We start from the raw sequence: 17,798 nt of genomic DNA, 5'->3' as shown, positions 1-17,798 counted from the left end.
AAGGAAGGAAGGAAGGAAGGAAGGAAGGAAGGAAGGAAGGAAGGAAGAAGGAAGGAGAAGGAAGTAAATATTTATTAAAGGTATACCATGTGCAAGGCAGTTATGCAAAGTGGATAGAGTGCCAGACATGGAATTAGGAAGACTCACCTTCATGAGTTCAAATCTAGTCTCAGGTACTTTCCAACTGTATGACTGTGGGCAAGTCACTTAACTCTGTTTGCCTCAGTTTCCTCATCTGTAAGATGAGCTGGAGAAGAAAATGGCAAACCACTCTAGTATCTTTGCAAAGAAAACCCCAAATGGGGTCAGGAAGAGAAGGACACAACTAAACAACAACAACAACAAGACTGCACAACTAAGTCAATGTCAAATTTTAAATCCAAGTCTGAAGACTTTCCACTATATTATGCTACTTCTGTTGTAATTACTACTATCCCTTCTAACTCTCAATCTATGACCCTACATTTTACTTCCTTCTCCTTCCTTCCTTCTTCCTTCCTTCCTTCCTTCTTCCTTCCTTCCTTCCTTCCTTCCTTCCTTCCTTCCTTTCTTCCTTCCCTAGGATATGACTGAAAAAATTGAACAACGACAAAATGTGCCAGGCACTGTGCTGAGTGCTTTACAAATATTATCTCATATATTTCCCCCACAACCCTGTGATGCATTTCTCCCCATTTTACAGTTGAAGAAACTGCAACAGACAGAGGTTAAGTGACCTGCCCAAGGTTACATATCTATTAAGTGTCTAAGGATGGGTTTGAATTCAGATCTTCCTGACTCCAGGCCCAACACTCTATGCACTGTGCCACCTAGATCGTCCTTAATGTTCCAACTCTGATAAGCAATGATCTGAGGATTCTCAGGTGCCATTTGTATAAAGTAAAGTTGGTGATAGTTGTCTAAGAAGCACATTTATAACCACAGGCAAGCAGTGAACGGTACACATTAATAAAGTGCCAATGGAATTCAAAGTAAAGGAAAGGTCATGATAGGATGGAGTTAATCAGGGCAGGCTGCTTGGCAGAAGTGAAACTAGATGAGCTTTGAATGAAGTTATAGGCAAGAAGCTCAACAGGAAGGAAAAATTCCTAACAGCTAGAACTATCTCAAGCAAAATGGGCTGCCTTGGAAGGTAGTGAGTTCCCCATCACTGAAAGTCTTTGAGGGGAGGCTGGACTGCCACCTGGGGATACTGTAGAGTGCTTTGGAGAGAGTTGAACTAAATGATTTCTCACATCTCTTTAATTTGTGTGGTACTATGATTCTATGGCTTCATGGAAAGGAGGAAAGACCTTTTTGGGCAAAAAGATAAAAGTTCTTGAACTATATACCAGTGGTGGCCAAGCCCTGGAAGGTCCTACCAACTGAAACAGATCAAGTCAAGTCAACATGTATTTATTAATCCCCTATGTACCAGGCACTATACCAAGTGCTGAGGATACAAAGAAAGACAAAAGGCAGTCCTTGCCCTCAAGAAGCTCACAGCCTAATGGGGGAAATAACATGTACAAATTATATATATATATATATATATATATATATATATACACACACACACACACACACACACACATATATATGTATATATGTATGTTTATATATATATATACATGAGTGTGTGTATATATATATATATGTGTGTGTATATATATATATATATATATATATATACAGGATAAATAGGAGATAACCGAAGAGAAAAGTTGCTCACAGCACATACAGACCCAACGATGGACGGCATGTCTAATATCCAAAAATAAGCCTTTCTAAGTGGCTTATCACCAGACAATTGGCCACCAAGTGATAAATTCTGGGTCATAGCAACTCAGAAAAAGTCTGCTAAAATATGGAGGGGTCATAACCTGCCTCAGTAGAGAAACACACTGACAAAATCACAAATTTTTGAACTATTAAATACAGTCATCACATTGTGCCCATTTGTTGTTATTCAGTAGCATCCAACTCTTCATGACTCCATTTGGGGTTTTCTTTGTAGAGATACTGGAGTGGTTTGCCATTTCTTTTTCCAGCTCATCTTACAGATGAGGAAACTGAGACAAACAGGGTTAATTGACTTACAAGGTAACACAGCTAGGAAGTGTCTGAGGCCGGATTTGAACTTAGGAAGAAGAGTCTTCCTGACTCCAGGCCCTGCACTCTATCCATTGTTCCACCTAGCTGCCCATTCTGCTCATGTCCTGCCTTAACATTTCTATCCAACCAGTTGCCTGTGGGTGAGGGTTATTGTGTCTGTCTATGGCTGAACCTCTAAGAGAGCAGTCCACTATGTCAGGGAGATTGTTTTTAGAGTGCCTAGCAAAGGACTGTGTACAATTGGGTACTTAATAAGAGATACTTCTTGATGGTAATAATGATAAAGAAAAGAATAATAGCTCCTATTTCCATAACATTTTTCTTATAACAAGTATAACAGAGCCTAGAACCAATTTCTCTTGACTTCAAATCTGAGACTCTTATGACAATACTAATACTATACAATCTCTCTAGAGATATAAAATTCTCTCTGGACATTGTGGACAGTGAGGTGGTTCAATGGATAGAGCACTGGGCTTGGAATCAGGAAGATAAACTCATCTTACAGAGTTCAAGTCTGACCTCAGATACTTACTAGTTGTGTGACCCTGGGCAAGTCACTTCACCCTGTTTGTCTCAGTTTCCTCATCTGTAAAATGAGCTGGAGAAAAAAATGGCAAGCCAATCCAGTATCTTTGCCAAGAAAACTCCAAATGGGGTCACGAAGAATCAGACCTGACTGAAAAAATGACTGAACCCTGGAAATTACACTGAGTGAGATATATAGTAGGACTCCTGTCCCTGGGGAGAAGGAGTTAATGTCTAAGAGAGACAGTCATAGTAGTAATGACCATGATTCCTGAACAGCTGGTTGAAAAGTTAAAATTTCAGTTGACAGGTTAATTGTTTACAAAGGTCTTTACAAACGTTAACTCATTTGACCTTTATAACAACCCTGGGAGGCAAGTGGTGTTACTAATCTGCATTTTAGATATCTCACAGCTAATAAGTATCTGAGGCTGGATTTGAACTTGAGGCTTCCTGACTCCAGGAAAACATTAATCCATTTGCCACTTAGCTGCCTCATTAGATAACCAATGGAGTGTGGGGGGGGGGGTGTTCAAGGAGGATTTGTGCCTCTTGTGTGAGGGCTTGCTGGGCCCTTTTCAGGGCTGCTCATAAAGCTTTGGTGACCACCTTTACGCCGCTCTCACCTGTTGCTCTAAGAAGCTGTAGTATGTGCAGTAGCCACACCCTGGTAAAAACCATCTTGGCTAAACCAGGTAGAAGGTAACTGACAGTCTTCAAAACTGTTGATGAGTTAGGAGGCTGTCTACCCCAAGCATGTGAAGGTTTTCCCCCCACCCCCACTGGAATGGGCAGATGAGAACAATTTATTCCGACAGCCATGAAGGTGCCTAAAGCAGGTGATGTGAAGTGCTTAGAACTTGGGCAGACATTGAAGACCCCAAAGTCATTTATTGCATCCTGGGCTATCGCCAGTCCTGACTTTTGTCTTGCCACTGGACTCAGTGACTCTGGAAGAGAGAAGCTGATGACTTTGCATAACTCTGCTTCACTTAAATCTAATTCATGTGCAAGTCAAGATAGCACCCCATGACATCATTGGTCCTCTTCAAAAACAGAGGGCAAACAACAACAGATAACCAATACTCTTGACTTTTTAAAAATCAAATTTCTAGTTATTTTTATAATGTTAATTGACATTTATAAAGCACTGAAATGTTTGCTATTATTGTTCAGTCATGTCCAACCCCATGGACTCTGCTCTATCCACTACTTTTTTTTGATAAAGATGCTAGAGTAGTTTGCCATTTCCTTCTCCAATGTGTCCCCATTTTACAGATGAGGAACTGAGACAAATAGGGGTAAGTAACTTGCCCAGGGTCACACAGCGGATAAGTGTCTGAGACCGGACTTGAACTTGTCTTCCTGACTCTAGGCCTGGTACTCTATCCACTGCACCATCTAGCTACCCCCACTTTAATGTTTACAAAGGATTTGGTACCCATTTCTTCACTTGAGCTGCTCAAAAACCCTATGAGGTAGTAGATGCTACTAGTAGCATAATCCCCATTTTACAGATGGTAAACTTGAGGCTTAGAAAGCCATTTAGTAGCTTGCTTCTTATCATGTGGCTAATGTGTCCAAGGCAGAATTTGAACCCAGTTTTTCCTGACTGCAAGTACACTGTTCTACTCACCATACGAGCAACCGTGTACCAACAAACCAAGTTAGTTCTCCATTATCTTTGCCTGGGTTATATCCTTTGTGGGTTCTAAAGGCAAATGTTTTCATTCAAAGCCATCTTTCCCCACCTCTCTCCTTTTCTGAGACATCTTTCCTCATCGTCTGTCTGTTGGTGTGTGCTAAGGGAATGCAGACTCATTTTAATATCAGCCTGAGCCTAATCTTGTTAGAGAGGTAATCTGGTTGTTCTTTAAATGCAAACAAACACACCAAACCTCCCAAAGAATCCATCAAGCCTATTCCAGCTCTAAACAGAAAAGAATTTTGGACTATTTTGTGTAAATTTTCTATGTTGGTGGCAGTCTTCTGGAGGACCATAGGATCACAGATGGAGAGTTCGATGAGACTCAAAAGCCATCTAGTTTGACGCCCTCGTAGCAGCTGACTAACCCTAATTATTTTTCTTTCCCTTCCAGGCACCAAGGCCCAAGTGACCAGACCATGGAGACCCTGCTCAGCAGCCTCCTGGCATTTGGCATGGCATTTGCTGTCGTTGATGCCTGCCCCAAGTACTGCGTCTGCCAGAATCTTTCTGAGTCCCTAGGGACACTGTGTCCCTCCAAGGGGCTTCTTTTTGTGCCACCAGACATCGACCGCCGGACGGTGGAGTTGCGCCTAGGTGGCAACTTCATTATCCACATAAGCCGCCAGGACTTTGCCAACATGACAGGGCTGGTGGACCTGACACTGTCCAGGAACACCATCAGCTACATCCAGCCCTTCTCCTTCTTGGACCTGGAGAGCCTCCGGTCACTGCACTTGGATAGTAACCGTTTGCCAAGCATCGGTGAGGATACCCTCCGTGGCCTGGTCAACCTTCAGCACCTCATTGTCAACAATAACCAGCTGGATAACATTGCCGATGACGCCTTTGAGGACTTCCTGCTGACCCTAGAGGATCTGGATCTCTCCTACAACAATCTCCGTGGGCTGCCCTGGGACTCAGTGCGACGCATGGTCAACCTTCATCAGCTCAGTCTGGACCATAACCTCCTAGACCACATTGCTGAGGGCACCTTTGCTGACCTCCAAAAGCTAGCCCGCCTGGACCTCACCTCCAACCGACTGCAGAAGCTGCCTCCAGACCCCATCTTTGCCCGCTCCCAGTCATCCAGTCTGACTGCCACACCCTTCACCCCACCCTTGTCTCTCAGTTTTGGGGGGAACCCACTGCATTGCAACTGTGAGCTGTTATGGCTGAGACGTCTAGATAGGGACGATGACCTGGAGACATGTGGCTCTCCAGCCAGCCTGAAGGGCCGATACTTCTGGCATGTGCGTGAAGAGGAGTTTATGTGTGAACCCCCTCTCATCACCCAGCATACCCACAAACTGCTGGTGCTAGAAGGCCAAGCTGCCACACTCAAGTGCAAGGCCATTGGAGACCCCAGTCCTCTAATCCACTGGGTGGCCCCAGATGACCGCCTCATTGGGAACACATCCCGAACTGCTGCCTATGACAATGGCACCCTGGACATCCTCATTACCACCTCACAAGATTATGGTGCCTTCACCTGCATCGCTGCCAATGCAGCCGGTGAAGCTACAGCCACTGTGGACGTATCTATTGTCCAGTTGCCTCACCTAAGCAATGGCACCAGCCGTACCACATCCCCCAAATCTCGCCTCTCTGACATCACCGGTTCCAGCAAGGCTGGCCGAGGGGGAGGAACTGGAGGTGGTGGTGGAGGAGCAGGGGGTGGGGAGGCCTCCAAGGGGCCCCCGGAGAGAGCTGTGCTTGTGTCCGATGTGACCACTACTTCAGCTCTGGTCAAGTGGTCAGTGAGCAAATCGGCTCCCCGGGTGAAGATGTATCAGCTACAGTACAATTGCTCAGATGATGAGGTATTAATCTACAGGTGAGCAAGGGGCTGGGAAGAGAACTGCAGGGGGGGAAAAAGGGGGAAAACAGGCTAGGAGGGCAATGGAAAGTCCATGAACCAGGACAAATCATGCTTTGTTTCCTCTTGTCTTCATCAGCAGTTTTTATAGCTAAAATCGGAGTAAAAAGAACACCAAAAGCAGTTTCCAAGAGCAAAAAAAAAAAAAAAATCATAAAAGAGCACCAGAGGAGAAGTTGTGGAAGGGGGAAGTAGCCCCGTCACATTGTCTGAGTGATTTGTGTAGAAAGGGAAAGGGAAGATGACTGTGTGAAGAAAAGATATTATGGGCTGAGTAGGTTCAAGGGAACTACAGACTCTTACTAATTCCTCCCTTCTCCCTGTATTCAGTTCAAATCTTCCCACTTTAACAACAGTCAATGACAAACTGTAATCTGTGGAGAGGAGGTAGGTGATCAAGATGGTGAAATCATTGGAGATCCCGCCATCTAAGGGTAAATCAACAGAACCTAGGATGTTCATGCCAGAATAGAGAAGACATGGAGTTGGGCATGACAGATGTCTTCAAATATCCGAAAGGTTATCTATCTCTCACAGAGAAAAGGGATTAGATTTGTTCTGTGTAGTCATTGGGAAGTGATAGCAATGAAAAGAAAAAATATGTAGTTACTAATCTCTTTGGAATGTCAGGTGTGGTTCTACTACTGGTTCCTAAATCATAGTTAATGTTTCAATGAAGCATAAAAACTCAAAATCATCTAATCTAACCCGCTTCAACACCTCCCTTGCCTTGCCAGGGTCAAATAGGATATTTGTAATATACTTAACATGGTGCCTGGCACATAATAGGCACTTAATAAATGCTTGTTCCCTTCTCTCTTTCCCTCACTCCCTCCCTCCCACCCTGTTGTGGAGGATTTGAAGTGTTTATTCAAAGTCATGCAATGAATTAATGGACTCTTTTATTGGAGGTAAGGAGGTCAAGACCTTGGGCAGCTAGGTGGCACAGTGGATAGAGTGTCAGATTTGGAGTCAGGATGACTCATCTATCTAAGTTCAAATCTGGCCTCACACACTTTCTAGCTATGTGACCCTGGGCAAGTCACTTAACCTTCTTTGCTTCAGTTCCCTCATCTATAAAATGAGCTGGAGAAGGAAATGGCAAACCACCGTAGTGTCTTTGTTGAGAAAACCCCAAATGGGGTCATGAAGAGTCAGATATAACTGAAACAACTAAACAGCAATGGACCTCGAGAGAAAAAAACAATCCCTGCTGCCCCTCCCCCATTCCCACCTGCTATCCAGGCCACACACACACACACACACACACACACAGAAAGAGGTACCTGTTACAACTATGGGATAGGGCTCTGCTGGTCAGATCTTATGTTGTTTTTCCCCCCCTGATACATCATATTCAATTACCTGCCAACCAGTTTATTAGTCATCTATGTGAAGTGTGTTCTCTCTTCTTATCCATCTCTTTCCAAAAGGAAGGAATCTGATTGTGAGAGTCTCTAGTTAAAGAGATGACTGGACCAAGAGAGAATAATTTTCCACAACAGTGAAAAGCATGTCTCAAGTGTGTATGTGTGTGTTTGTGTGTATGTATTTGTATGTATACACACGGATATATATGTATGTGTATATAGATTTGCATGTGTATGTGTATGTATAGATAGATATCTATATCTATAGAAAAAGAAAGAAATATAAAAAATATAGATGCAACTCTATAATGGTATGGTCTTAGGTCGCAGAGGATAGGAGCTAATGGGTAAGAGAAGATGGAATGGAAGTTGGGGAAGGAGGGATGATAGTTATTGAAAGTACAGGCCCCACTTAGATCACAGAATATTAGAATGTAAGTTCACTGCAAGTAGGGGCTGTTAATTTTTTTGTATCTGAACAGTGCTTGGCACATAGTAGGCAGTTAACAATTATTTATTGATTGACTGATTTCTAGAAATTCAGAATTGAAAGGAATTTGGAAATAATCTAGACCAGGGATGGGGAGCCTGTAGCCTCGAGGCCACTACTCCTCATCCAGACCAAGCTGGCATATTAGGAGTTAGAGTTAGAAGGGACTTTAGAGGTTATCTAACCTAATGGCTTCCAAACTATAGTGATGCCCTACTTTTCCTTCTTTCTTTCTTTCCTTCTTTCTTTCTCCTCCTTCCTTCCTTTGCTTTCTTTTGCTTTCTTTCTTTCTTTCCTTGTTTCTTTCTTTCTCCCTTCCTTCCTTCTGTCCTTTCTCTCTCTCTTTCTTAATTTTGTTTGTTTATGCTGAACTTGATTACCAAGTAGAATGAGCATTTTCATTCACATAGTAGAGCAGAAGAGGATGGTACTTGAAACTTCAAATCTCTGTTCTGTACAGCTGACTTTTCTTTTTAAGTATATAATAAATAAGCATGTAATGTTAAAAAGAAGAAATTGAAGAAAAGTTAGAGATAATTCCTGCAATACAGGCTCATTAGATAGTTCTCCGAGAGGGATATGGATACTCTATCTCCTTTGGTTAATGATGCAAAATCAATCAATACATATGTACATACATACATTTATCAAACAGGTAAATGTTAATATATAGGCGATTTGCAACCACTTAGAAAAAAAATGTGATAATCAATGTGAGCCAGAATGGATTCACTCAGAATAAAACATGACAAAAAATCTCATTTTCTTTTCTTGATCAAGGGAATATTACAGACTGAGTGTATTCTAAATTCAGGGAGGCATTTGACAAAGTCTCCTGATATCTTTGTGAATGAGATGGAGTGGCATGGACCAGATAATAAAATAATACACTTAGGTGTATTAAAATGGTTTATACCAACCTAAGAGGACATATCTGATGGGGCATTCTGTCATTGGCCTTGATTTTGTCAACATTTTTGTCAGTAACTTGGATAAAGATAGAACATGTTTATCAAATTCAGAGATGACAGAAATTCAGAGGGATGTGTAACATATTCATTGACAAAATCAAGAGCCAAGAAGACTTCAACAGGATTAAGTGATGGGTAGAATCATAGGAAGCAAGATGTAGTTTAAAGGTACTATTGTATAGGGAATAAATTGGTAGACATGGAGTCAGAAAGACTTAGGTTTGAATCCTATCTCAGACACTTAGCTGCTATGTAATCCTGTGCAAGTCACTTAACCTTTCTGAGCCTAAGTTTTCTTATCTGTAAAATGAAGCTCGACTCCACCACCTCTAAGGTAATTTCCCACTATAAAAGTATGATCTCATGATCCTAATAAGATGAATTTCAACAAGGATAAGTGTAAACTCTTCCATTTTGTTTGGGAAAAAATTACATGAGAATGGAGATAATAATAGTACCAACAGCTAGCATTCATTTTATTTATTTAATTATATTTATTTAATTTATTTATTTTATCCCTTTAAGGTTTGCAAAGCATTTTACAAATATTATCTCATTCAATCCTCACAACAACCCCAGTAGGTAGGAACTACTGTTATCCCCATTTTATAGATGAGGAAACTGAGGCAAATAGAGTTTCAGTGACTTGCTTGGGATCACACAGCTAGTAAAGTATCTGAGGATGTATTTCAACTCGTCTTCTTGACTCCAAGACTTTGTGCTACCTAGCTAGCTATTCAGATGGAGCTTGACCACAGTTGTGAATAAAACTAGTTGCTTTTAATTGACTGTGAACTCAAAATGAATCAATGGGGAGTGGACAGTAAAGTTAATGTTATCTAAAGCTCTGTTAACAGAAATAGAGCATCCAAGGTAAGAGATGATATCCCACTTAACTTCTGTGATCAGACGACACCTGCAATATCATGTTCAGTTCTGGGTTGCATATTTTAAGACGAGATTGACCGCCTAGAAAGTATCCAGAAGATAATTATCAGGTGAAGAGACACAAAACCATACTACATAATGAACACTTGAAAGCACCTTGGTACAGTAGGTGGGGCACTGGTTTGGGGGTCAGAAGACCATGGTTTCATTGCTGACATCATGCTTATTATCCATGAAAGCTTGAGCAAATGCCCACACATCTCTGAAATTCAGACTCCTGAGCCGCAGTGAGACAGTGTAGTACAGTGGAAAGAGTGAATCTTTAAACTCAGAAGACCGAGGTTCAAATGCTACCTCTGTCATTTACTACTTGCCTGATACTGGGTCACCACATATCATGCCTCTGACTCATATTGGCTGTGTGATCCTGATCAAGTCACTTTATGATCTTCTTTTCTGAAACTGCTCCAGACCGTCCGCGCTTTTATATCCCCAGCCCAATGAATGCCTTTTCCCGTGGGAGATGTCCCTATGACCCCTTCCTCTAGCTGACGTGAGTAAATGGTGAGTAAACGGGCCAGAACAGCAGGGTGGCAGACATTGCTTGAACCAAAGACCACACTTTCTCACAATTAGAGAGCCTCAACAATGTAATGTGCAGCTGTTTCATCAAGGAGTAGGTCCCTGTCACTGGGATGTATAAGCAGAGACTGGACCATCTGTCAGAGATGCTGCCAAGGGGATTCCTGCTCCGGGTGGAAGATGGAGCTCTATGACCTCTAAAGGCTCTTCCCACCTCTGAGATTCATAATTATATGATTCTTTCCCCACTCCTCAAACCTCTAACTCAGCTGCTTTCCTGATCTTGGACCCAGAAAGATCTGTGCTCAGGTCCTTCCTGAGACACATCCTGTCTATGTGACCCTGGGCAAGTCACTTAATCTCTTAATGCTTTAGGCAAATCTCTGAGAATATTAGTTGCAAAGAAAGTATCATTGGTAGAGGAAATTCATTGGACCAATGACATCACAGTATAATAATGCACTGTCTGCATCACAGGACTATTGAGAATAAAATGCTGGAGTGTGGAAATGTGGATTAACTCATGCAGTGCTCTCTTTCCCATGATTTCAAAAGAATTTTATTGTTACTGCAAATATTTTCAAACTCTACTGCCACATACTCTGGGGCTTTCATAGCATCCGCAGTCATTCTTGAGTTAAGAGGGGGCACCTCTTTTTTGCCTAGGTGTCCATCCATCTCCTCAAACTCACAGAAACCTGGTTGCTCCCAAAAGTCACTGGATAATAATAATAAGGTGGCATTTACATGGCAACTGTAAAGTTGGCAAAATGGGGGCAGCTAGGTGGTGCAGTGGATAGAGCACCGGCCCTGAAGTCAGGAGGACCTGAGTTCAAATCCGGCCTCAGACCAAACACTTGACACTTACTAGCTGTGTGACCTTGGGCAAGTCATTTAACTCCAACTGCCTAAGAAAAAAATATAAATAAATAAATAACGTTGGCAAAATGCCTTACAAATATTTCATTTGATCCTCCCAACAATCCTAGGGAATAGGTGCTATTATTATCTCCATTTTACAAATTAGGAAACTGAGGCAGACAGAAGTAACTTTCCCAGGGTCATACAGCAAGCGTCAGAGTCCGGATTTGGATTCAAGTATTCCTGACTCTAGGTTCAATGTTCTATTCACTGTCATCTTGCTGCATTCTAGCTCCATCCCTGGCTACCATCCCTGGTACTCTAGGTACCTACTCTAAAGCTCCAACTTGCCAGGCCAGGAAAGATAGGCATGCTTCTTGCTCCTCGCTACTGTTTCCAGACTCTCTCATTAATAATAATATTGTTATTATTAACAACAATAACAACTAGCATTTATACACTTAAAGGTTTGTAAAGTGCTTTACAAATGTTATTTAATTTGGTCATTACAACAACCCTGGGATGTAGATGGTATTATTATCCCCATTGTGCAATAGAGGAAACTGAGGTAGATTGAGGTTAAGTGACATATCCAGGGTCACATAGTAAGTATCCAAGACAGGATTCAAACTCAGATCTTTCTGACCCCACTGTGCCACCACTATAACAACAACAAACATTTATATAACACTTACTACCTGCCAGGCACTGTGCTAAGCACTTTATAATTATTATCTCATTGGGTTCTCACTAAAACTCCAGGAGATAAGTGCTATTATTATTATCCCAATGTTATAGATGAGGAAATTGAAGAAAATTGAGATTAAATGACTTGCCCAGGGTCTTACTTATGAGTAGTGTCTGAGTCCAGATTTGAACTCTAGTCTTTCTGACTCCAGGCCTAACACTGTGCTATTCCCACCATTACTCCATAACCTTTCCTTATTTCACTTTTTCCTCTCCCTCACTCACTCCATAATCAATCAGTTGCCAAGACTTTTCACTTCTAGCTTCACAACGTCTCTCGCACTTTCTCTCTACCTACATGACCACCACCCTACTTCAGCCCCTGATCGCCCATCACCCAAATTATTATAACAGAGACTCCCTGCTTCCAGTGTCTCCTTTGTCCAGCCCAAGCTCCTTTTGGCTGACAGATTGGTGTCTTGAGGCAAATCTCTGACCATGTTCTACTCCCTTGCTTAAGAAACCCCTGGATTGGGGCAGCTAGGTGGTGCAGTGGATAGAGCACTGGCCCTGGATTCAGGAGGATGTGAGTTCAAATCCAACCTCAGACACGTAACACTTACTAGCTGTGTGACCTTGGGCAAGTCACCTAACCTCCATTACCCCCCCCCAAAAAAAAACAACCTCTGGATTGCTCTAGGATCAAATATAAACCCTTCACAGTCTGGTTCTAAATTCTATTTCCAGTCAGACTGTACATTATTCCCCCTAAAACACTTCAAATTCCACCCAAACTAGTCTAGTTGTCCCTCATATGTGAATGGCATCAGGTTGTCCCCTAATGCCCGGGGTGCATCTCCTCCTCTCCACTTCTTGGAACCCCTTTAAAGGTTAGGGTTAAGGGTCAACCCAAGTGCCACCTTCTTCAAGTGGACTTTCTCATTTTCCTCAGTTGTCATGATCCCTAAATTATTTTGAATTTATTTTACATATGTCTAAGATTTATCTGTAAACGTGCTGTGCTCTCTCAGTATATAAACTCTTTGAGGACAAGGATTGCCTCACTTTTGTATTTGTACCCCCAGCTCTTAGCTTGCTTACTTCATTGCTTGATGGTTCACCCAGAAAGGGAGCAGTCAGGGGATCTGCTCAAGGTTGGAGATCTATTACTTTCTTCAAAATGTCTTTCCCCAGCCTTATTAATCTTATTACCTTTTCTCTAAGATTAACTCCAATTCATCCCATCTATAACTTCCTTTGTACATAATTCTTTGCGTGTTTTCTCCTCCATTAGACTGGAAACTCCCTGAGGGCAGGGGTTATTTTTTTGTCTTTCTTTGTATCTTCAGCATATGACACAGTGTGGGGCACAGAATAGGCATTTAATTCATGTTGTTGTTGTTGTTGACTTGACCATCACCAAAACATTCTCCCTGACCATGGAATATCCCATGATCCTTTGATGATTCAGTCTAGTAAAGGAAAGGAATGGCATACAATATCCCAAATCACAGAGAATATAAAAGTCATTTATATTTACCTTTGGAATTGCATAACATGATTTCTTTTCCTTCTTGTTTTGTTTTGCTTTTTGGCAGCTTTAACTCCTTAATTATCCATAGCTATGCCTGCTTTTTTGGATGATTTTACAATGAGCATAGCTTGCCAGGTCAGGGAAGAGGCAGGATAGAACTAGGGTGGAGGAAGGGTGTGGTTAAAAGTAGGGCAGGGAGGGTTCCCTACTGTGTCTGAACACTTGGTGTAGATCATCTACAAAATAAGTAATTTGGAGTTGGTCGCATAACAAGGAAGTGTCAGGGCCTGGACCTTTGATGCTGAGAACCATGCTGTGATGCTGGAGGACAACATCTGGAAAGACAGTAGTGTTGGAGGATGGATGGGAGGGGAACTCATCCAATCTTTCTGAGAGGGGAGGGGTGGGGCTCCATCCCTGATACACAGAGAAAGTCAAGTGAAGTGCCCGGTGTGTCATTATCAGCTTGAGTGATATTCACAAACACTTGTCTGTGAGAGCCTTCAAGAACATCTGTCACCAAGCACATTGCTAGAACGGGCCCCAGGAGAGCAGGGAGAATGAACAGCAAACGCATTTTAAAAGTACACTTTGGCATTAGCAGGGCTCAGCCTTTGTTGTCATCAACACTGAATATTGGGTGAGAATGTTATTCTCCAGGGAAAGAAGTGGAAGGTGAGGAATGATACTGGTCTGCCCATCATGACTCTGTCCCCCATGCTAGAAGGTAACACCAGATCACCCCTCTCTCTTCTTCCAGAAATGATCCTGAAATGTGTCTCACTCCAATTCTGGCAGGAAATCAGGCCACTGCTCTTCTGAATCTGCCTGGGAAAGGCAAATAGGGAAGGTTTGCCCTGAGCCGATGTCTTATTTCCTCCTGGTAGAGCTCAGCCCTCATCCGTTACCCCTTCCCACCTCCAGGGATCACACTGTTGATGCCACATTTGATGCTGACACCTGGTTGGCTTTAACTCTATTGTAACTTAGAAATCTCAAGCTCAAGTGAGACATAGCAACAGGAATTATAGGCATCTGCCCCTAGTATATAAGCTTTACAAAGTATGGCTTTCACACCAATAATGTAGCATAATCTTCATAACACCCTCATGAGGCCATCATGGTGTATGGCACATGACCCTATAGTCAAGAAGACCTGGGTTGAAATCCTGTCTCAGACACATTTTAGCTGTGAGACCCTGGGCAAGTCACTTGACCTCTCTAGGATGGAGTTTCCTCATCTGTAAAATGAAGGGGTTGAACTCTATGATCTCTAAGATCATTTACAACTCTAAATAGATATTATACCCATTTTATACATTAGAAAACTGAGGCTGAGGAAGGTTAGATAACTGTCCTAATGTCACACAATTAGTTAACAGAGTTAGAATGAGTGCTATTTCCAAGATACAGTACTCTTATACCATTAGTAATTAGCAACTAATGAGCTTCCTAGCTAACATGGGGCATGAGGCAGGTGAAGGATGGTTGGTGTACTCTGACCAGGGATTTACCTAATGGGAGAATCTCAGGGAGATTTTACAGCTTTCTTCTCTTTGATTCAACCTATTCCATCAGCACCAAAAATAGGGGGAAAACCAGGAATCTGTTTTGCAAACAGGGCCCAGCTGTGGGCCATGTAGCTGCCTTCCCATGAGAATACTATTTCATGCTCCCAGCAAAGAGGAAGGATGGGCACAGAGAGGATCTCAGAACACTACCCTGCCCTGGGGAAAAGAAAGGAATGTCTTTCATCAATGCATTGATAAGTCAGTGAGTTTGTATTTGGTAACCTCCTGTCTCCCTTTCTGTGCCTGGTTTCCTGAATACTGGGATCTGAATCTACCATCCACTTTCTTTTTTCTTCTTTTTCTTTTCTTTATTTCTTCCTTCTATCCTTTTATTCTTTCTTTCTTTCTTTCTTTCCTTTTCTGCCTTTTCTTCTTTCCTCTTCCCTCTCTCCTTTCTTTCTTCTTTTTTTCTTCCTTTCTCTATTCCCTCCCTCCCTCCTTCCTTCATTTCTTCCTTCCTTTCTCTCTCTCTTTCTCCTTCCTTCCTTCCTTCCCATACCATTCCAGCCTCATTCTCTCAGACCTGGCAAGGTAGGAAAATGTTTAATAAACTGATCCCTGCTATGGTATTAGCTGATGTTGAATCAAGAAACTTGAGATCTCAGGGCAGCTAGGTGGTGCAGTGGATAGAGCACCAGCCCTGGATTCAAGAGGACCTGAGTTCAAATGCGACCTCAGATACATAACACTTACTAGCTGTGTGACCCTGGGCAAGCCACTTAACCCTATTGCCTAGCCAAAAAAAAAAAAAAAAAAGAAACTTGAGATCTAATGTGCTACTAACTCCTTGATTCACTTTGGTCAAGTAACTTCGTCCATATGGGCTTGTGTTTCTTCTTCTCTAAAATGAAGGTCTTGGACGGGATGGTGATTCAAACATTCTTTGTTTTTTGGTTCCATTGTAAGGATTTAAGGTACTCATAATATTTAGAGTTGGAAAATACTTTAGAGTCTATCTAGCCTAACCTGGTCATTTTATAGATAAGGAAAGGGGGTCAGAGATGTTACTTGTCCAAGGATACACACCAGTAAATGGTAGAGCCAAGATTCTAATCCAGGTCTGCTGAATCCAAATTTCATTTCATGCTCTCAGAATGCTTCCAGGGACATTCACATTTCCATGGGGAACCCTGAAAGCCCCAAAGGTCAAAAGCTATTTGAAAACCCCAAAGGAATAAATTGCTAATAGTGAAATTTCAGGTACTGTGACTCAATTAGGTGAGGGATATTTTTGTAAAGGAGTCCTCTTCACATCAAAGAATAGATATCTTTCTGTCCTTCCTGATAAGGTCAATGCTACCAATTCAAAACCCTCATCAGCCACAAGAAGAGGGCCATCATTCAGTCATATATGACCTGGGTGTCAGTAAGGAGTGATTAATTTCCTGTGTCATTCTCTGTTTTGTTTTGTTTTTTTTTCCAAAAAGTTCTGGCTGGAGAAATAGCTGAAGATCAAAATAATTAGCAAGTGCAAAGACACAACAGAGTGACTGAAACCCTTTTCTTTTGAAAATGTTCTCCTCCCCCTCCTATCCCCAGGAATCAAGCACCAGCCTCTCATTAATTTTAAAATGTGTTTGATTAGTTTGGGGTTTTTGTTGTTGTTATTTATTTTACACTGGGAAAGTACCAAAGGAGTGTTTGCTGGCAGGAAGAGATTGGAACCAAAGGAATCTTTGAAGGGAGGATGGGTTAGGACCCAAGGAATGTTTGAAGACAAAGGTGGGGCTAGATCCCAAGGAATGTTTGATGACAAAATATCCTTGGAACTCAAGAAGTGTTTGGGAACTTAAGAGGTCAGTGATTGAGGGAAGGGGGCAGGGAAAAAGCAAGGGTTTGGGTTAGAATGATTATTCAGACTCAGCATGGTATAATGGGCAGGGGACACAGGTTCTTGTCCCAACTCCGCCATTAACTCATTATATGGCTCTGGGCAAGTGTCTACTCCCTTGGTCTCAGTTTTCTTCTAGATAAAATGAATGAGGTGGACTAGACAATCTCCAAGGTCCCTTCAAGCCTTAATGGTCTATGATTTAATAACCTCCTTCTCTGAAATGAGGGACATTAAGTAGATAATCTCTAAGATCCCTTCCAGCTGCAAGATTCTATGATTTTTTATTCTTTCTCTCTCTGCTCCCTTCTTTGTGGCTCCATGACAGACATCATTATCTCTTCCACATTGCAGGGGTTAGGGGCACTTGTGATCTGGAAAATTTGACCCTCCCTTCATAACAAAGAAAAAGTCTGAATTTTTTTCTTTTTCTTTTATGGGATGTTTACAATACCTTATTGTAAAATTTGGGTTAAGTATTTGGTCATGGGTTCTGTGCCATCCGGTGGCCTTTGAGTGTCATCTGTGGCTTCTGCAAAATTCCCAAAAAATTCCCATTTAATTTCTTATACTGACTCGAGATATATCAAAACTGTGATGGAGGAAAGACTCAATGTGGAAGAGATAATTGTACATTCATAGGATCATAGATTTAGAAGTGAAAGGGACCTGAAAATCCATGTAGTCCAACCCCCTCGTTTTATAGATAAGGAAACAGGAGCTCAGAAAGATTAAGCCCAAGACCACATAGCTCGTAAGTGGTAGAACTGAGATTCAAACCAAGGTGTTCCAACTCCATACTCAGCC

At 42.0% G+C, this 17,798-nt stretch overlaps 1 protein-coding gene across 2 annotated transcripts in view; it reads left to right on the top strand.

Annotated features, from left to right (window-relative positions):
- The first annotated feature begins 4,746 nt into the window (after nt 1–4,746).
- LOC114053644 (leucine-rich repeat and fibronectin type-III domain-containing protein 2) overlaps nt 4,747–17,798 on the top strand; it is a 58,105-nt gene continuing 45,053 nt past the window's right edge. For both annotated transcript variants that reach the window (XM_027876757.1, XM_027876756.1), the window contains exon 1: nt 4,747–6,164. In XM_027876757.1, coding sequence (XP_027732558.1) covers nt 4,747–6,164 — 1,418 coding nt within the window. The remainder of the gene's footprint in view (nt 6,165–17,798) is intronic.

This window comes from Vombatus ursinus, unplaced genomic scaffold (assembly GCF_900497805.2).
Source record: "Vombatus ursinus unplaced genomic scaffold, bare-nosed wombat genome assembly UNPS02014811.1, whole genome shotgun sequence".
Taxonomy (NCBI): Eukaryota; Metazoa; Chordata; class Mammalia; order Diprotodontia; family Vombatidae; genus Vombatus; species Vombatus ursinus.
This window is presented reverse-complemented; position numbering and strand designations above follow the sequence as displayed.